Source organism: Trypanosoma theileri (genome assembly GCF_002087225.1).
Source record: "Trypanosoma theileri isolate Edinburgh chromosome Unknown TM35_Tth_5_V1, whole genome shotgun sequence".
NCBI classification, from domain to species: Eukaryota; Euglenozoa; class Kinetoplastea; order Trypanosomatida; family Trypanosomatidae; genus Trypanosoma; species Trypanosoma theileri.
Genome location: NW_021639847.1, coordinates 203,492 through 224,115, shown reverse-complemented (window position 1 = coordinate 224,115; position 20,624 = coordinate 203,492). Strand labels below are relative to the sequence as shown.

Below are 20,624 nucleotides of genomic sequence, written 5' to 3'. Positions count from 1 at the left end.
TTTTTTTTTTTTTTTTGTTGTGTTCTTCACCAAAAAAATTTTGTTACTGCTTCCTTCTTATTAGTTTGAGACTTGTTTTTTGCTCTTATATATATATATATATATATATATATCTTATTATTTCTTCTTCCCATCATCATCATCATCATCCATGATGGTGATATCTCACACTATTACAATGGATTTATTTCCTTTTCCGTACCATCTGACTCCGCGTTGGAAAGAACACATTCACCACCCACTGTGATCCTGCGCAGAATCAACACACGGGCAAAAAAAAAAAAAAAAAACCCACAAGTAAAATAAATGCAAAGTAAAAGTACAAAGAGTATGTGAAAGAGCAAAAAGAAGAAGGAAAAGAAAAAACAAAAACAAAAACAAAAAGCATACCAATAGCATAAACTCTATTATTATTTTCTTTTTACTTTTGTTGAAATAAACCCATAAAAGAAACACAGTTTTGCCATGTCTGCAAATACGGAGTTTATCCATTTTTTTTTCTTTTTTCTTTTTTCTTTTATAAATGCGAGGAAACATCACACACCGCCCCACGCGTCATCTGCGAAGCCTTCGCCACCGCCGCCCCAAACGTCGCTGGGGGTTTACACCTCACTTCTGACTTCTTCCCACCCGCCGCCAATGATGAGATGGTGGAGGGCACACAGAGAATATTCATCAGAAGATCCAAAAACACCGCAGTGCCATTCTCCTCACCGCCAATATATTGTAAATTCACCAAACGACGATCATCCATTGTGGAACCTCGACGTTGTTGCGATTTCCCTTTTATTGGGAGGGCATCAATGCGAGCGTGCCGTCGCCGTCGCTGCCCATCGACCTCAACCGATATAAATGGCAGTTGAGGGAAGACAGTGAGTTCAAAGTCGGTGGTGTGTGGATTGTCGCCAAGTGCGACCGCCCGCGTAATGTCAACAGCACCGCAGAAACGAGGCGCTTTGCCATCATGCGGACTGCAGCAGTTTTCTCTCTCATCATACATTTTCATTTTATTCTCCTTCTCTTGCTGCTGCTGCTGTTGTTGTTGTTGTTGTTGTTTGATGAGGTAACGGATAATGGTAGACTTGCAGATACCCATCTTTGAAAAGACAACACTATTCGGCTGTGGAATTGCGGTAACGCCGAGAGCAGCAAATGACTCCAGATGAGGTTTAAAGAATCGTGAAAAGAGTTTTATTGGAATACCAAGCACCATTACTTGTGCAACAACACCAACCTGAGAATCTCTATCACTATTACTGTCGCTATTACCTATAGTATTATTATTATTATTATTATTATTATTATCATAATCATCATCATAGGGTTCAGCCCCAAGCAGACGAGTTATTTGTTCTGCAAAGATAGAGGAATCCTTCGATTCATCTCCGAGTATACGTAAAACAGTGGATTTAATTTCTTTTGCATTCTTATCTGCAGTACAGTATCCCTCAATCTCACATATCATCCGTTTGGTGTCCACAAGCTCAACGCGAACAATACCCACCGCCCTAAGAAGCTGTCGTCGCTGTTGCAGAAACTTACATTTCCACTCGACTGCATTTGTGGTGGAAGTTGTCTTTTCTGAAATAGTATCATCAACAGAGCGATTGTGTTGATGTTCTTGTTGATCTTGTTTATACCGCACATCAAGATAGTGAAGTAAAATACGCCACATTTCCTTATAACGGGCTGACATGAAAGTAAATGCTTTTACAACTTCTTTATCCTTCTTTAGTATTGCCTTCACAACACCAAGAAAAATATTTTCCACATGAATTAACAACTCTCTGCATGTCTTTGCGGAGAAACATGTCCCCTCCACACATGCCACTTGAGTTGTTGTCCGTATACCCATTGGGCAAACACTTATCATAGGAGATTCCTTCAATGGCAAACCGTAACGTTTGGCAACTTCCACAGACTCTGCAGTAGCGCAGTGTGTTGCTTCTGCATATTCACGCACCAACTCCACTCCCTTCGCCGTACATCGATATAAAACAGCGCCGGTGTAGAGACTCAACAACAACTCCCCACAGTTATTGTTATTGTTGTTATTACTATTCTCATCATCTTTTAGTATAGATCGCAGTGGGGCATATACCTGTTGTAATACCCGCATATCGGCGGTAGTGATAATGCATACATTACCGCCATTCAACAACCAGCGTCGCAGTACATGTACACAGGGACTCTGAGCAAGCGATAAGTATTGACCACATGCCTTGTGCGGTGTGGATATAAGTGTGCCGTCAAGATCTGATAAGAGCCACGTATCCCTTAACATTGATGGTTGTTTTAGTTTTTATTTTTATTTTTTTATTTTTTAATGTATACTACTTTCTTGCAAAATGATTTACTCAATTAGTAACCCCTCTTTTTTCTTTTTTTTTTATTTTTCTTTTGATCTTTTTCTTATGATCTCCCCTTTCTATTTATTTATAGTGTCTCTTTCTCTGTGTTTGTGATTGCTTGTATTTTCCTCTTTCTTTTGTAGTTTACTCACACAGCTTCAGTACACAATATCAGAGGCACCGTTCAATATATTCCTCTGAGAACACCTATAAGTATCAAACCCCCACCCAACAAATAAATAAATAAATATATATTAACCCACAGAAGAGTAAGAAGAGAGTAAAGAAATACAGAGAAAAATTTAAAAAAATAAAAATAAAAAAGAATACATTGTCTAAACAAATAGATACCAATGCAGAAAAAAAATATATATATATATATATATATATATATATGAAGAGAAACCTCAAAAAAAAAAAAATAATAATTCAAAAATAAAGAAGAAAAACTGACATTATAGGCACTAGAAAGCAAGTCTCGCCCCTCAATATACGGACACAGACGTATGAAAAAAATAAAAATAATAATAATCATCATCATCATCAAAACAGTAAGTTTGTTTTACTGACGATAATAGAGCTTTATCAGCATCCTCTGAAGATCCTTATAGGCAGGGTAAGCTATTTTACGACGCCAAAGAATGGAATCTGTTAATATCTCTTTTCGATACTTCTCCTCCTCTGCGTTCATTTCTGAAAGGGCAATTCGTACACGACCGAGTACAAAGCGCCGCATAATCTCCGCCCATTCTCGTTTATTTGCTTGACTAATTTCCCGCCGTGCTGCGGTCTCTTCTGCGATGGAATTTGCAAATGAAGCTAAAACTACAATAGTCCCATTGTCTTTGTTTTGACTGGCGAGATAATTTGCTAGTCCTGGTAGTGTATCAAAGGTGGTTCGAATAGGAACCACAATCAATGGGTTTTCCACCAACGTTGCAGAATCATGTAGAGGATTATTATTACTATTACTACTATTAATGGGAAAATTATTGCCAAATACGATTGATCTATGCGGATCTCCCAAACTACGTTTACGTGTGTGATGATCCTCTTTTGGACGTAAAGATCCTCCATTGTTACTACTTCCTTCCCGATCTGTACTCACCTCACTTTCGCAGTCAACTCGATCAAAGTCAATAAAACTAGAGTCCGGTTGTCCCTCACGGGGAAATGGATGTGTGGTACTATCCATTAATATCTTCAATGGAGCCCGTAATGCTTCGTTAGAACGATTCGGTTGAAATAAACAACTGTTACTCACACCAACACTACCATTTGGAACGGTTGCAATACTTTCAGCACGATGTCCATCTTCCGTATCTGTGATCCGTTCAGAGAAATGAGCAATGCGAATTCCCCCAGTACGGGATGTGGAATTATTCCGCAATGGTATTATACCATTCACACTAGAACTAACAGCTGGAGATGCCGCATCATTTTGGGTTTGAACTCCAACATCTACTCGTTTTAAAGAATGTGTAAAAGAATTTGTTTTTAATATACCAGATCCAGTACAAATACCTTCATGATGTGGCCAATCATCAATTTGACACTTTCTATCACAATAGAGGGCATACCCACATGGACATCTTCGTAGTGTATATGATTTATGATTACAATACGTACATGATAATAGTGCTAACTGCGGTTTCCTTCGCCCATGTCCACAGTTCTGTTTGTGTGATGCCCAGTGAACGGATTGACACTCCGTACTGCAGTACTGTGCCTGATAACATGGACAAAAATATAAATCACTTCCCTCTACTCCACAGTTCGTGCAAGTTGTTGTTCGTGTTAACACAGCGGGATCTGCACCTTCAGCGAGGCGAGGCTCTGTAGTGGAATTATTTTCCGTTATCATCACTGTTGCTGATGGGCCATACGGACCGCCAATCATATCTCCAGTGCGAATTGCACCGGATGCCGAGAGGGATACATCTAATATCGTGAACAATGTTCGCATTTCATAAATACCAAAACATAAAGGGTAATATAATAATGAATAAATAAATAAATAAATAATACTAATAAAAATTAAAAAAAAAAATAGTATTTTTACAATAATAACAAGAAAGAAAAGAAAAAAAAAAAGGGAGTGGGGTGGAATGTAAAAGGGAAAAAAAGAAACACAGATACACATTAAAAACGTTAAATTTCATATAAATCAAGTGTACAAATAAGAAAAAGGAGTTTTTTTCTTTTTTTTTTTTTCTTTATTTCTCATTTAAAAAAAAAACAAAGAACTTTATTCTTCTGTGAATATCAACAAATTAAACGAAGATACTCCATTTTACTCGAAGAGCACCGACAAACAAAATAAATAAAAAAAAAAAACAACAATATCAATTCCTCTCCATCCTTATTCTTCTTTTCCTTTATCTTCTTCTCCTCCATCTTCTCCTTGCTGTCGGCTTCTCTCTGAGGCGTAACCGCGGGCTATTCCGTGCCGGCCCTCCACAATCGCCGCCTGCACAGGCGTCTGCCCGACTTGCGGGTCGAGTCCAACAAAACTCCGCTCGTGCAGTCGCACCAACGCCCCATTCGCTCCCGCAATCGCAAGAGTTCCCGCCGTCGCTCGAATCAACGCAGCGCCACTACCATCAGCACCTCCAGGCATATGAACAGTAGAACTCTTTGTTTCTGCCCGTTCTTTATCGACGGACTCCACAGCCTCGCGTAAAAGAGGAAGTACAGCATCAAAGGTGGTACTATAAACAGCATGATGACCAAAGAGTGGGGAATCGCCGTCTTCTGTTCGTAGGGCTAATAACACTTCAATAGGTGAAACGATTGGTTTTGAGAATTCATCCTCTTTAGAAGGAAAATAACCTTCACGACTGTTTTGGCATGCAATAGAAACGAAACAATCCACTGTATCTACAAAGTTGGCAATTTTATATTTATTTAAATGACCAATGTAGATAATATATGAACGTTTACCATATGCACGAAGAAGTTTATGTAGTAACATGGTTACTTCATAATATCCTTCTATAGCCAAAGAGGCCACAACAATTCCTACAGCAGAACAAGAACGAATAAGTTCAACATTAAATGCTCGTTGTCGCATTCGTTTATTAAGAGCTGTTTGATGCACTCTTAGAGTATTAGCACTTTGAGAAAAGTATTTCTCAAGTACTGTTTCTAATGCGGCAGAATCTATTTTTAAATTAGAAAAATCTAATTCATCATTTTGAGGAAAAGATTCATCAAGAATTGTTAGTTGTTCATAGACATTGCTATCAAATGCAACATCCCGCAATGCCTCAGGATGATGAAAGAGATTATACTGCTGCACATTTAAAAGATGTATAGGAAGAACACTGTTAGAAGGTCCGATAAAGAGAAATTGTTGAAGTGTATTGGCATCTGTACGAGAAAAGCGAACACCATTCATTACCCATGTTGATTCTTTCTCAAAAGATTGTTGTTGTTCTTTTTCTTCTTCACAGTTCGTAGGCTCAAACTTGCACCATTCAATCAAAACCTCATCTTCTCCAATAGAAGAAGAGGGATGAAGTGTAGAGATCTTTTCTTGTTCATTCCTCCATTGACGTGCGGCATTCTCTACAAGACTACGAGAGCGATGAGTTCCAACAACCACCAACACCACACGTGAGGGAATGTGTTCTTCTTTTAGGGATAAGCTCAGTGTATGAAGACGTTTTTGCAGTAGAGCCACTGCCTGGACCACGATCTTCACAGAGAGATTATCCCATTTCTCTTTATTATTATTATTATTATTATTATTATTATGAGGAGGAGGAGGAGGAGGATGATGATAAGAGAGTGCGGTGAAGTGGAAATCATCCTGGACGTAGTAGACTGGAATACGTGTAGATCGACTCATACAAGCATCACCAAAATGAATAATACAATCACTATTGTAATGTTGTGCGGTAATCTCATCAGGACAGCAAGAACCAAATGTGTTATCCGCCACTACAAATAGGCGTATTCCCTTTTCTGTATCCTCTTCCTTATGATGACATTCTTTTCCTTCCTTATCAGGATCAGCAGATGTTTCTTCTTTGTTCTTACCATTATGTGTTTTATTTGAGGCAAGAATTTCTTTTAATGTTTCCATTACAGCTATAGAATCTTCCAGTAAATCATCCGGGAACTGTAGGGCCACTCGATGGAAAGAAGATACGGCAGAGGAGGAAGTGGATGATAAACCGCCAGTAATGAAGGCCGCTACTTCATCTAATCGGTATCGACGACGTACAGAACACTGGGGCTTCTGCCGACGCTGAACTACAGCCGCAGGAGTAACAGTAGAAGAATGAAACATATACACCCAAGCACAGAAAACTACTACACTCCTTTAATTCTTATTGTTAATTTCCTTTGATTAATAAAGATATACATGTACACATATATATATATATTTGTGCGAATGACAAGAAAAATGAAGACAAAAATGTATGAAAAGGAGAAAGAATATGTGCATATATATACATAAATACATGAGTGTCTGTATTCTGAAGGAAATAAGTATACGGATGCATAGACACTTTTTACAAAAGAATTGGTGTAAATATATATATATAAAGGAATTAAAATTTACTACTACGAGTATCAAAATTCATAATTTTTTTCTCCTTCTCTCTTTTTTTACTTTCTCTCACTAAAAATAAATCTATTATTTTTTTTTTCTTTTAATCGAGTAGGATTCCCATCATACTTCCTGAACGCGAGACGGAACAATAGCGTACAAAAAAAAAAAGGAAGCAAAGGCGAGAATACGCAAATGAACTCTCATCTTTCTTATATATATATATATATATATATTTCTCTATCTACCCTTTTTTGAGCCATGAGAGATGAAATGTTGGAAGTCCTTCCCACTGTAAACCATGTGTAACAGAAGTAACGAGTTGCGGCCCGCATGAAAATCCATTTTCCGCATTTGCTGCCCCATTCATTTCATCCTCCTCTGCCATTGTAGTCATTGCAGTTCGTCCGAGTAAGTCTGATGTAGGTGGAAGGGTGTAGTATGTAATCCGCCCATCATTCCAATCCTGCAGGATCATTCGGGCGGTGCCTTCTTCATCCACAGCGCCGCCCTGCCGTAAACGTCCACGGCGTTGACCAACAAGTCGAATAAAGGCCATCGTATCATTCGGATCAAAGGAACCAATATTATAAAAAAGAGCGAGTGGATGGGCTCCGGAAGAGAGAAGTTGTTTTCCATATTCATCATCCGTATCCACCTGTGTACACCGCTGTAGTAATCGTTGCACAGGTGTGAAAGGATTGGATAAATCACTAACCTTTACAGCATTGCGAAGGACCACATCGCCATTATCTTCACCAGGAGAAACAACACCAGGACAATCCATTACACGTATATCTGAACGTAATTCCACCTCCGTATTACCAGTTGTAAATCCAGGCATATTACCAACTCCAACTACATGTTTACGTTTTAAGGCATTAATGACAGAACTCTTTCCAACATTTGGATATCCAATAACACCTACCACAATAGCTTTTCTTGCCCCAGTTTCTTCATTTAATGCCAAAGCACGAAGACGACGAAACATGCTACTAACATAACCATGTCCCATTGCTCCTTTTGCAGTTGCGGTAAAAGGAATACATGGAAGTCCTTCATGTTCTTCAAAGAAATGTACCCATGCATCCACAACTTCTTTAGAAGGAAGAAGATCTACCTTATTAAGAACCACAACCACTTTCTTTCTATCATCACCAAATTGAGAACGGATAGTACGTTCTAGTTGTGTTAAACGACAACCCATAGGATCACGAGCATCCACAACTTGCAAAAGTACATCACTGTTATCCACAACTCTTTGAAATTCTTTATAAAAGCGACGAAGCGATTTATCCATACCTCGACGATCTACATCTTCCTGAAGACGTTCATCCCCACCATCTCCATTAATACTATTATTATTATTATTAATCTCATTCATCCATTGTTGTGGAGTCTCGTGGTGATGTACTTTCTCTGCACATTGAATAGCAAGTGTGGTCATGGCTCGTCGTTCAGCTGCCCTTCGTTCTTCTTCACTTTGCTCAGGCGTTAGAGACTCCCTAGCGAGTGCCTTGGAGACTATGGAAGGAACATTAGATGTCCCTCGCAGGGCGGGAATACTCAAAACACTGTGATTACGTTTCTGTGCTGTGCGTGTTAACTTCTGGGCGACTTTCTTCAGGTCTGGCACGCCCGGGTCTTTGGTGAGTTTCTTTCGCAGCTCCGGCGCTTTATTGCGGCCACCACCGCCGCCGCCCTTGCCGTGTTTCTTAGAGTGTCCACCCATTTCACAATAACAACAACACCTGGGCAAATAGGTGCACCCATTGTATATATATATATATATATATAGAGAGAGAGAGAGAGAGAAGAAAAAGAAAAAGACAAGCAGAAATATGATAAAATGTATAACAAATAACAAGAAAACAAGCCAAAACACACACATACACGCAAAGTCCTCAAAAAAAAAAAGGAAAAAGAGGGGGAAAAAGTTTAAAAATAAACCAGTTTTCTTCGATGTTTTGCACGTAACTGTATCCGAATGGGGGGAAAAAAAAAACAGACGACTACACACTCTCTGTAATAGTGCGTGTAGTGTTCCCGAGATTCCTTCATATTTTCCTTCTTTCTTTTCCGTGTACGGTTTATGGGGCATCGTGCAACAAACAAAATAATAATAATAATAATAATAATAATAATAATAATAATAATAATAATAATAATAATAAATAATAGTAGTAATAGTAATAGTGAGAAAAAAAAACCGTATGCAGAGAATCATTGAACCAAAGAGGAAAAAAAGAAAAAAAAGAAAACTACAACCTCATCAAATTTCCGTATCATCGATTATTGTGAAGAATAACAAATGAAAATAATAATAATAAAAAAAAAAGAACATAAAGGAAGAAAACGTTAAATATTCAATATTACACGTTGTTGTTCCTTTCTTCCCTTTTTTTTTGTTTTCATTTCCTTCATTTCTTTTTTTTTTTTCTCCTCCTCTTTTCATTTCCCCTCCCTGTGTTTTCCTTTTTCTTTCTTTTCTCATTCGTTTACTTCTCTGCTGTGGGTTCCGGTACCTTTTCCACCATGCGGGACATAATGTTATTCAATCGTGAGACGATGGAGCGGGGATCCTCCAGAAGTCCGGCGGAGATGATGGCGTTATCAAAGATCTGCTCGACCAGTAATCCTGCGGTCTCCACATCCTCAGAGGCTGGCGAGATGGAGAGTGTGTACAACTTCCGCACAACAGGATGTTTGGGGTTGAAGTGTAGATTGTATTTGGGTGGTGGGCCAGACATTTGGCCAGTGATGCGGTAAATCTTTCGCAACTGTGCAGACTCGTGATCGGCAATAACAGCCGGACTGTCGCGAAGACGTGTCGTTGCCTTAACAACACCCACACGACCCACAAGACGTTTTGAAATAAAATCACTGAGACCTTTCGATTGGGCTTCAGTTAACTGTTTCTCCACCTTTACATCTTCCTTATCACCCTCCAGTTTCTTTTTATGTTGAACACTACCATCAAGAGCAGCATCAAACATTTCAATATTCTGAAGTTTGTGTTTGGCATATGTGTCAAGGTGTTGCATCACAAAATCATCAATAGGTTCTGTGCATACAAGTACTTCAAGATCATGTTCCCTGTATTGTTCATAGTATGGAGATTCCAATGCCATCTCTTTCGTAGGGGCATTAATGTAATAAATATGGGTTTGATTGGCCTGCATGCGATCACGGTATTCATCAAGAGAAACGTATGGGTAATCAATATCAGATTTTGTAGTCTCAAAACGAAGAAGTTTTGCAAGATCCATTTTATGTACTTGATCTGTACAAACACCTTCTTTCAAAAAAGGTCCATATTCTTTAATAAACCTTTCATACTTTTGGCGATCTTGCTTGGATTCCTCTTCAAACCAACGAATAATACGCTTCGTTAAAACTGTAGAGAGACGTCGCATCATACTTCCATCTTGTGTATGCTCACGAGATACATTAAGAGGAATAGATTCTGAGTCCACAGCACCTTTAATAAAGCGTAACCACTCTGGAAGAAGTCCTTTACATTTGGATTGAATTAGTACACGACGGGAGTAAAGGTTTACTCCACTTTCCATACGTCCTCCACCGTACTTTTCTGTATGTGATTGAGGTACATAAAGTAAGGCACGAATAGACATTGGGGCATCCACAGCATAATGTAAACGGAACATTGGACTGTCATATGCACCAGAGATAAATTTATAGAAATCAATATGTTCTTCATTTGTGATGGAATTCTTATCCTTCATCCATAAAGCCTCCACTGTATTCACCTTCCCTCCATTAAGAGTAATTTCATATGAGACAAAGTTACTGTACTTCTTTAATACACGTTCACATACCTGTGGAGTACAGAAAGAAAGTTCAGTATCTTTAATATCAAGTACAATCTTAGTTCCCTTATCCACACCTTCACATTCGGCAATTTTGAAAGTACCTGTACCATCAGATTCCCAAACATAACCCTTACTGCCTTTTTTCGCACTTCGGCTGTATACCTTAACATTCTTAGCCACCATAAAAGCAGCGTAGAATCCTACACCGAATTGACCAATAATTTTTTCCGCCGCTTGACTTCCACCATTACCGCTTTGAAGTTCTCGTACAAAGGCCTTAGATCCAGAACCAGCAATTGTACCAAGATTTTCTGCGAGTTCTTCTTTCGTCATACCAATACCAGTATCACGAATAACAAAACGACTCTTACTCTGATTGCATGAAATAGCAATAAGAGGGGCTTCATCACTTTCCTCTCGTGGGAATTCTTCTCCTTTACTGATTTCCATCAGGTGACGTTTTTCCAAAGCGTCACTGGCATTGGATACCAATTCACGAATAAAGACCTCCTTCTCACTGTATAAACTACAGGCAACAATATCCAGTAGTTGTCGTGTCTCTGTCTTAAATCCCATTTCTTCTGCATTTCCAACCACTCGTTCGGCGTCTTCATTACTCTTTGTGGTAGTTGATGCAGTAGCATCTGCAGAAGCACCAGTGTCTGCGGCTCCATCCTTTGCTCCGGGTACAGGGTCAATAACAACGTCCTCATCCGTAATGTCTGCTGGTTTGGTTGTTGCACTTTCAGCGGTGGTTGTGGAAGAAAAGCGCATCGCAGTTGAAAGTGCAGCATTGCTATTTCTGGCAGGAGAAACAGCAAGGGCATTGATGGCCATAGCGAAGACCATACGACTCGATGGGGAACTTCGGCACAAAGCCTCCCTAGACAGTCGTTGATAAACACGCTTCATTATTTAATTGTTTTAAATAGATGTGTGAAATATCAAAAAAAGAAAAAAAAATCTGTGGGTTTACTTTTTCCTTTCTTTTTTTTTTAGACGTATATATTAGATAAATATATACTCTTTCGGTTTCTTTTTTTTTTTTTTTTTCCTTTCTTTCTTTTTTTTTCTTTTACCCTGGTTGAAATATGCGTATGTATGCGCCTTTTATTAACCTGTAAGCACGTGGAAGATTAAGAAAAAAAAAAAAAAAACGAGTAAATAATAAAGAGAAAAAAAGTTATTTTTTTTTTTTTTTGCAGTAATTCTACAAGGAAAATCATTTTAAAAAATAAGAAGCAAGAAAGAAGAAGGGGGAAAAGAAAAGGCATTAAAAAAAAAAGTAAATAATTCATAATAGAGCACAGTTTCATAGTATTTTTCATTTCTTCCTTTACCTTTTGATTTTGATTCGCTCCAAATGGGAAGGGAAAAGAAATGGTTCTTTCTTGCTTACAAATAGATGCATGACCACGCCAATGCAAAAAAAAAAAAAAAATCCCTTATTTCGTTGGTGATTGTGGACGTATGATCGGAAAATGAAGCGGTGGGGGTAACTTTGGGGGACCCAGCGAAGACTGGGCAGTTGGGTTAAAGGCAGAGTGTATACCTCCTGATGTATTCTGGGCGACAGAACTATTTTCTTCCTTGTTACTGAAACTGGCCTTGGCAGCAACCTGTTGTGGTTGTGGCTCCTGTCGGTACGAAGTCGGTGGTGATCCCATTGCTGTCACTACGTTTGACTGTGTGTATGGATTCAGATGTTGTTGTTGTTGTGTCAATGTTGGAGATTGTTGATGTACTTCTTGTGGCTGTAGATGTGGTTGATGTACGTCAACGACACCAGACGTAGTGGTAGGGCGACTCCGTGAAATAATTGGTATAGTTGATCGATCCGTAAAAGGAATTGGTGGGGGCATACGAAGTCCTTGAATTCCATTTGAAATTTTAGTTTGAACAGTAGGTTCTGTTTCTACTACTACCTTTGGGAAATCCTGTGGTTGTGTTTCCCTCGCCTGCAACTGCGAAAGCGATTGTTGTGGAAAAGCGTTTTGTACAGAAGGCATTGGTGTTGTATATGTCGTTGGTATCGATTGAGGGATTGCAGGTTGTGTGAGATTATCTTGCTCCGTATGGATCACTTCTTCTTCTACTAACGCTATGGGAGCATCTTGTGAGTATCTCTCTAGTCTCTCTATAGTTCCTGATGGTGTCAGGAAAGTCGTCATCACTGGTAGTCCCTTACTAGCTCCGCTCCTGTTCTTTACTTTACTACTACTACTACTACTACTACTACTACTACTACTAATACTATTATTACTATTATTCCCACCACAGTTGTCCTCCTTCTCCTCTTGTGTGCCATTTTCCTCTGTTTCTGCGATGATGTTTGTATCGCCTGTGATGAGGAGGGAGTGCAGCAGTTCTGAGGCGAGATTCATCCCGAGCGGGGCGTCGACATCCTCGCCGAATTCGAGCACCGCCTCCCGCACCTCATTCGCGGCCGCATCATACACCAGCACCACGAGCCGCCCGACCCACACGTCCTCGTCGCGCGGTTGGGGAGGCGCGGCGGCGGCGGCGGCGGGGGGCGAGAGGCCGCGGCGGCGGTGGAGGCGCTGGAGGGCGGCCCGCTGGAGGCCCCGCCAGAGCCCGAGGCGGTTGTGGAGGTCCTCCTCATCCCGCAGGAGCGTCACGAGCGGCTCCTCGGCCCGCTGCATCCCAATCACGTAGTCCCGCCCGGCCACCAAACCCCCCCGCGCCGCCGGCCCGCCCGCGAGGACCTCCACGACGTGCCAACTCCGCTCCCCGCAGCCGGCGCCCTCCGCCCACTCGATGCTGCAGCCGAGCATCCCGCCGCCGCCCCACGTCCGGCTCGGCACACACCACACATCGCGGTACGCACGGATCCGCAGATTGTACACGCGGAAACACACCCGCTGATTCTCCCGCTGCGAGATGTACAGCTTGAACTGCTCAGACGCCGTGAAAGGGTCCACAATCTCCACTTGTTCAACAGCCGTTATAATGTCAAAGAAGGGTACTAGACCAGCAGCATGGGCAGGGCTGCGTGGTAAAACACGCGCTATCTGAAGTCCCCGAATGTTATTTAATGGGTTTTCACCCTTACTTTTGTCTTGACCCATCACTATTTTTTTTTCTTTTTATATACACCTACATAGGGAAGGTATAATATATATTTATGATTATTATCGATGTTAGTGTAACAGAAAGAGAGGAAAAGAGAAGACGTTCTCCAAAGATTCCAACTGGTAATTGGAGCATTTAGTCTCAAAGAAGAAGGCAGCAATATAAGGAACATGGCGTGCACAATAGAAAACAAAAAAAAAAAAAACCAGACGCACTATTTAACATTAGGGCATATCATAAACAAGAAAAGAGGAATACGGGATCATAATAATAGTAATAATAACAGTAATAATAATAATAATAATAATAATAATAATAATAATAATAATAATAATAATAATAACAATAACAATAATAAAGGAAAACACAACAACCTCATCGTTCCTAGATATTTCTGTTAATTATTTATTATTCTCTTTATATTTACTTTTCATTATTTTTAAATATTAACAACATGTATCATTTTTTTTTTTCCCTCCCCTCTCACCCACTCCTTATATTGCTCTCATATGAAGATAGGTATATCTGCACATTGCGTCTGAGTACAACGTTTTGGTGCTTCCCGATAAGGAAAAGTACAGGAAAAAAAAACAGAAAAAAAAAAAGAAATGAGAATAGGATCATGGTACAAGCATAGAGTCTAATTGAGAAAAAAGACTTTCTTTCATTCTTTCAGCATCTCATCGGTCTTAAATTACCATATCAGTAATCTTTCATAGAATGAGATTTTATTCTTTGATTGTTTTCTTTTTCTTCTTTTTTTTTCATTTTTTTTATTTTTCATTTTCTATTCCTCTTGCACCTCTTCTATCAATGTCACCTAATAAACGGTCTGTTTGCTTGTTTTTTTTTTTTCTTCTTAATTTTATCTCCACTTGCTCTTTATCATGTTCTCTATTGACTTCAATGTTACTCACAATCCACCCTTACATATGTGAATGTATACACAGATGCATGCAACAGGTTATTAACTTCACCGTATATTTGAACTGAGAAAGAAGTAACACAAAAATTCACGATACAGGCATACACACACACACACAGAAAAAGATAAAGAGAAAGAAAGATGTAGAGGAACAAAAGAGGCTCACATACAAATAAAGACATCCCCCAAGAAAAAAAAGAGAAAGAAAAAAGAAATGGGAAGAAATGAGGTTTTCATTATATGAAGAGAGTTATTTTGCTGCGAAAGGATTTACCAATACAGGTGCAGGAGGCTCGCAAACATCTGCACTTTCTCCCATCTCTGAAATACCACTGACTTTACCAAATGGTCGAAACCGCATAATATCATTCGCTGCATAATATTTTAAAAGGCGAAAAGTATTTTTCTCAGCAATCTTCTTCTCCTTCAATAGTTCTGTTATCTCTTCAATAGTCTGTAATTCTTTTTCTACAATTTTCTTGCGTATCTCAACAATGCGGTTCAGTTCTGCTTCCATGGCTTCATGACATTCTTTATAAAGTGTCTGAAACTGCTCGGAATCCTCCGCAACTTCTTGTACATAATTAGCGCGGAACTTCTGCATGGCGGTACAGAGGCGTTCTTCATATACAGGACAGTTATCCATCCAACGATCCACAGCTAAAATCTTATCACAATGTTTTGCAAACATCTTGTTAAGAATTAACTGTTTCACCGTCTTGTGAACATCATCCTTAACATCATTTTGCATGACCAGTTTAATACTTTGAGATGTTGGGGTTGGTTTAAAATCTTCTCGTACAATACGGCTGCCAGATTTGAAAGACTTGACCATATCGACCAGACGTTTCTTTGACCAAAGCGCAAAAAGTACCTCACTTGGTTTAAGTGATGCCACTGGCTGTGAAGATGAAGTTGAATTAAAGTTACCAGTTGTTGTTGTTGCTGTTGTTGTTGTTGTTCCGGCAGGTACTGTCCCTGGCGTAGTGGTGCCAAAACCAAATGAATTGGTATTCCCTGCTGCAGTTGAACTGCTGGATGTCGTTGGGGCGGCTCCAAAGCCAAAACTAAAACTATTGGCAGGTGCTGCTGTGGTGGAAGCGGTATTTGTTGAGGATGGCGCAGTGGTGCCAAATCCAAATGCCATTGTGTTTGCCTCACCCGCTGTTGAGGATGGTGTGGTCGTAGTAGTACCAAAGCCAAACCCAAATCCATTACCTGCAGTATTAGTATTAGCATTTGTATTAGCAGTATTTGTATTAGTGGTTGGGGCAACTGTAGTAGAGGTAGTTGTTGTTGTTGTAGAGGTTCCAAACCCAAAAGATATTCCAGCCGAAGCGGATTCTCTCTTCTGTAAGAGATAGGCATTAATATCTGTTCCATCATCTCGTACCACACGGCGCCAACACATATTTTGTCCTTCAATTGGTAAAATACGCTCGGGTGCATTATCTTCCAAATCACTGTATGGTAAATGCATCTTAACAATGTAATGGGCTGGGGCAAGTGTAGGCAAACTGGCTTCTGCAATCACCACACAATCCACCGTTACACCTTCAAACCCATCATCGGCTAGAAGATCTTCCTCACGCAGTTGCATAAACCAGCGAGGACTCTTGGAGGTTCTGGCTTCTAAAACACCACGGAGTTTAGACCAATCATACGGCATTTCATCCATACCGGCCTTTTTAAATGTTTTGTGAATAAGTTTAGATGAGAGCAACTCACTGATTGTAATAGGTGGAGCCCCTGAGCGATCATACAGTGGATCATTCTTATCAAGCCACTCCAACAGTGAGGCCCGTTCTGTTTCCTCCTTCACTACATGAGTTGCCGCCTTTGAAAGAGCAGAAGAGGCCTCTGCAGGTTTTTTTGTGGTGGACTTCTTTGCTTTTCGCACGGTCATTTTTTATTTTTTTATTTTTATTTTATTTTTTTTGTTTTATTTTCTTTCCCCTCGTTTATTATTTACTTCCCTAAATGTCTTTTTTGGCCTCACTGCAGCTGAATAGGAAAAGAGGAGGTGAAATGGCAGTTTCAAACAGAAATGAAAAAGAAAAAGAGGAATAAATGAAAACAGAATTAGTAACACTATATTACATTTACCAAAGATCTTCTTCCAAGTACTCCAAAGCGTAAAAGAAAAAAGAAAAAAGAAAAAAGAAAAAAAAAAAAGAGCCTCTGTAATCACATTGTTTATACAAAAAGGCGTTGGTGATTAATTATTTTTTAACTACCTCCAATCAGAACACATACGCACCGAAAACAAAAAACAAAAAAAAAAAAAAATACAAACACATCATATATTCTCACGTGGAGAGTATATATACGAACATTTCATTTCTTTCTCTCTCTCTCTCTCTCTCTCTCTCTCTCTTTTTAATCTGTTAATTGATCCCTCTTTGATCCTTCGTTCCCAGAACTCGATTGGTTTACAGTACTTCTCTCCCACACAATAGAATACCACAAACCAGAAATAATAATAATAATAATAATAATAATAATAATAATAATAATAATAATAATAATAATAATAGTAATAATATGGTGTGTGTATATATATTCACTCCGTTACGACAAGAATCTATGAATTCGCTGCATTCTGTCTAATGTTAATAGTCTCTGCTGCCGTGAACATTGCACACTCTCGAGATCATCAAGATCCTCAAGAAACTCTCGCAGGTGACGATACCCGGTGTGGTACTCCATCGCAAGTCTTCGCATATGATGTGTGAGTAGCAACAACATACCCTGATCGTAACTATTTAACTTTGTGCCAACACGTGTTTCCATTGTATGTACAGCGTCAGGGTTTTTAGAAACACTCGACTGCACATCGGCGGTATCTCCAACCGTAAAGGCAGCGGAAGGGAGTGGATGTAATTCCTCCATCGTCTCCAGAGGGACAGTGACGACACGATGGACCGCACGCCAATAAAGTTTGAGTTGACGATTGACAGGCCGCAGTTTTGCCCGACGCTTCTGCAGAGCAATAAGCATCACACCGCCCAGCAGAGCGCAGAGTGGCACCATCGCCATAAACTTAAAGTTGAGATCATTTCCCTCCAACACTTCATCCGTCCCATTCACAACTCGCATCACCTCCAACTGTTGATAGGTGAGTTGAATAAGCATCAATCGCAACAAGTTTCCAAAGAGAGCACTACGAAATGGATGGCGTAGAGCTGCTTCATAATGTCTGTTAATAAGTGCGAAACCCGCATCATCCGCCACCACACCTGTTCGAAGATGTGCAAATGTATTTTCCCGCAGTTCCCGCAGTTCCGCTTCGCTGCTGTTGGGATAATAATCTTCATGATAATCGCGGATAATATTCGCAACAGATGCCATTTCCATCTCTAATGTTCGTCGTCGCTCCACCACACCTGGACGACCCCCAAAGAGACTTCTTCTAATCTCACGAAGAGGAATGACAACGTAATTCTCCAACATTCCGCGGAAAACTCCACGTGCTGTGGCTGCTGTTCGACGTAATTCTTCCATAGATTTACCGTACATCCATACAAGTGCAGGAATTGTACAGCCAATAAAAAGTAAACGTCGCCAACGTATGGGAGAGGGTGGTATGTGATTTATCTGAATACTCTCTTGCAGTGAAGTTGTATGCTCACAAGCCAACTCTGCCGTCTCTGTGAGAAGTTGAAGAGTGTCCGTTAAGGTTGCTGTTGTAAACATTTGAAGATGTGTTGCATTCTCACCAGCGGGCTTTGGACCAACATCAAAGAAAAGAGAATCACCCGCATGTGAAAAGAGAAATGGTATATCTCCACAAGGATTAGAAAAACTAACATCCGATAAGGGAACTGTCGGTAATCTAATAATGTTTGAAAGTTGAGAAACCGATGAAGCCACAACCGCTCTTATATTACGTAAGAGTCGTTCTTCCACCAATTGATGATCTGTTAAGGGAGATCCCAGTGCTGGTCGAGATACCGCCGTCTCCGAATCGGCATTCGACATGTAAACATCTGCCGCCATATCCGCCATGGAAGCCACATAAGCATTCATGTGATCCACTAAACCATATAAAGCTCCCAGACTTCGCACAACAACACGTAAATATCGAAGCAAAAGAGATTTATGAGTAATAATGTTTGAACGTAAACATTGTTCTTGTCCAGTCCATCCTCTACGAAAGAGACCACGCCACCACCACTTCCACCATCTATAACTAACAGCCAGATGAAAGGAAGACTGTGTATAGTGAATCTCTGCCCAAGACCAGTATAAGAGATAAGAGGCAATCTTATCATGAATAGCAGCCAATCGTCGCATTAAAAATATAGCGAGATAACGTGTCCAGAGTAGAAATTGCAGCCAACAGAGTAATTCATCTCCCATGATAAAATTTACATCTGTACTGGAAGAGGAAATCAATGTAAGCATATTAGAAATATATGGTGGTACATGGGGAATCACTCCTGTACCTTCTTTTGTATTTTTAATAGATTGTAGTAACAACATGATATCTTCTAATTGATTTAATTGATAGGCGCTGGTTTCCATTTCAGTTGCAATACTTCGATGGTTAAGCATTAATTGCATCACGGCGGGGGAATGCACGAGTCGTAGAAATACTTTACGTGCATGTTCCAGTAGTGCAGATGCGAATGTTGAAGAGAATGTTGAGTCATTATACGCAGCGGAATACGGTGATGATAAAAAAGAAAAAAATGAGAAATTATATTTTTCTTTCATTGTGAATGATTTTCGCCTGCTGAAATCACGCGTGTTGGTTTCATCGCCGAAGTGAGACATTCAAATAAAATCCCTCTTTTTTCCCTTCACACAGTCAGCAGAATGTTGGGAAATTCACCTTTTTATTTGTCTTTTTTTTTTCTTCTATTGTTTATACATATACATATATATATATATATATATATATTTATATATATGAAGTCACACAAGAAAAGAAAGATCCCTCAATGTGAAGGAAAAACAGAAGAAAAGAAAAACATTTTCAAAGAAGAAAGAAAGAAAAAATATATATATATATATAAACAAAAGAAATCATACAATAAACAAGATATTTATTTTTTAAAAACAGATATTCATCTGTCATATATATATATATCATATCAAAATGCATTGTTCAGGTTCAACTCCATCAATTACTTTTTTCTCCTTTCTTTTCTTTTTTTTTTTAGACCTCATTAGTAGTACTTCTTAATCCGTTTTTTTTTTCTTTTTGCTTTTTGTGCGGTCTGCATGCACTTACGTTTATTCTTTTTCTTTTTTTATTATTTTCCTTATTCGTCGGAAATGCACACTGGAGAATACTGAATATTCCAATTCTTTTTTTTTTTTCTCGTTCTTTTTCTTGTTGTTCTTCTTCTCATTAATTCACTACTTATCTGAGTAAAAAGGGGCGCCTGTGTCTATCCATTCATCTATTCACTCATTTACGCCACTTATTTTTTTTTTTTTCCAATTTAAAAAATTTTTGTTTCCTTCTCTAATTTTTTAAAAAAAATTATACATACACAATAATGCTCTTAGCTTCGACTTCTTATACTTTTATATATAATACACACACACTCCTTATTCTTCCTCTTTTTATTTTTTCTGTTCTTCTTCTACTGTTTACTTCCTTTTTCTTCTTCTTCTTCTTCTTCCCCCAAATATCTTTGTTGTTGTTTGTCTTTGAACATCACGTATTGATAGTTCGTTTCTCTCTTTCTCTCTTCTCTTTCAGGTCTATATGTATATATGTATATATACATAGATAGTTAGATAGAGTTCATTATAAGAATATGAATAAGAGGCAACGGGAACTGTGGAAGAAGAAGACGTAAACACCAAAGCACAAAAAGGAGTATAGTGAGAAAAAAAAAAAAAAA

At 39.2% G+C, this 20,624-nt stretch overlaps 8 protein-coding genes across 8 annotated transcripts; all 8 read right to left on the bottom strand.

The window, feature by feature from the left end:
• Positions 1 to 517: 517 nt before the first annotated feature.
• Positions 518 to 2,284, bottom strand: TM35_000051820 (uncharacterized protein; the record flags this gene model as incomplete). Its single annotated transcript, XM_029022837.1, has 1 exon — positions 518 to 2,284. The coding sequence occupies one exon, from the start codon at positions 2,282 to 2,284 to the stop codon at positions 518 to 520; it is 1,767 nt and encodes a 588-aa protein (XP_028885652.1).
• A 629-nt stretch (positions 2,285 to 2,913) lies between these two features.
• Positions 2,914 to 4,317, bottom strand: TM35_000051810 (putative zinc finger protein; the record flags this gene model as incomplete). The annotated part of the gene is made up of 1 exon (XM_029022836.1): positions 2,914 to 4,317. One exon carries the CDS (start codon positions 4,315 to 4,317, stop codon positions 2,914 to 2,916), a length of 1,404 nt encoding a protein of 467 aa, XP_028885651.1.
• A 396-nt stretch (positions 4,318 to 4,713) lies between these two features.
• Positions 4,714 to 6,648, bottom strand: TM35_000051800 (putative diphthamide synthesis protein; the record flags this gene model as incomplete). The annotated part of the gene is made up of 1 exon (XM_029022835.1): positions 4,714 to 6,648. One exon carries the CDS (start codon positions 6,646 to 6,648, stop codon positions 4,714 to 4,716), a length of 1,935 nt encoding a protein of 644 aa, XP_028885650.1.
• A 508-nt stretch (positions 6,649 to 7,156) lies between these two features.
• Positions 7,157 to 8,644, bottom strand: TM35_000051790 (GTPase protein; the record flags this gene model as incomplete). The annotated part of the gene is made up of 1 exon (XM_029022834.1): positions 7,157 to 8,644. The coding sequence occupies one exon, from the start codon at positions 8,642 to 8,644 to the stop codon at positions 7,157 to 7,159; it is 1,488 nt and encodes a 495-aa protein (XP_028885649.1).
• A 766-nt stretch (positions 8,645 to 9,410) lies between these two features.
• TM35_000051780 (heat shock protein) lies at positions 9,411 to 11,657 on the bottom strand (the record flags this gene model as incomplete). Its single annotated transcript, XM_029022833.1, has 1 exon — positions 9,411 to 11,657. The coding sequence occupies one exon, from the start codon at positions 11,655 to 11,657 to the stop codon at positions 9,411 to 9,413; it is 2,247 nt and encodes a 748-aa protein (XP_028885648.1).
• Positions 11,658 to 12,190: 533 nt separating this feature from the next.
• On the bottom strand, positions 12,191 to 13,834 carry TM35_000051770 (Golgi reassembly stacking protein; the record flags this gene model as incomplete). The annotated part of the gene is made up of 1 exon (XM_029022832.1): positions 12,191 to 13,834. The coding sequence occupies one exon, from the start codon at positions 13,832 to 13,834 to the stop codon at positions 12,191 to 12,193; it is 1,644 nt and encodes a 547-aa protein (XP_028885647.1).
• A 1,179-nt stretch (positions 13,835 to 15,013) lies between these two features.
• On the bottom strand, positions 15,014 to 16,669 carry TM35_000051760 (uncharacterized protein; the record flags this gene model as incomplete). The annotated part of the gene is made up of 1 exon (XM_029022831.1): positions 15,014 to 16,669. The coding sequence occupies one exon, from the start codon at positions 16,667 to 16,669 to the stop codon at positions 15,014 to 15,016; it is 1,656 nt and encodes a 551-aa protein (XP_028885646.1).
• A 665-nt stretch (positions 16,670 to 17,334) lies between these two features.
• Positions 17,335 to 19,542, bottom strand: TM35_000051750 (uncharacterized protein; the record flags this gene model as incomplete). Its single annotated transcript, XM_029022830.1, has 1 exon — positions 17,335 to 19,542. The coding sequence occupies one exon, from the start codon at positions 19,540 to 19,542 to the stop codon at positions 17,335 to 17,337; it is 2,208 nt and encodes a 735-aa protein (XP_028885645.1).
• Between the last annotated feature and the right edge of the window lie 1,082 nt (positions 19,543 to 20,624).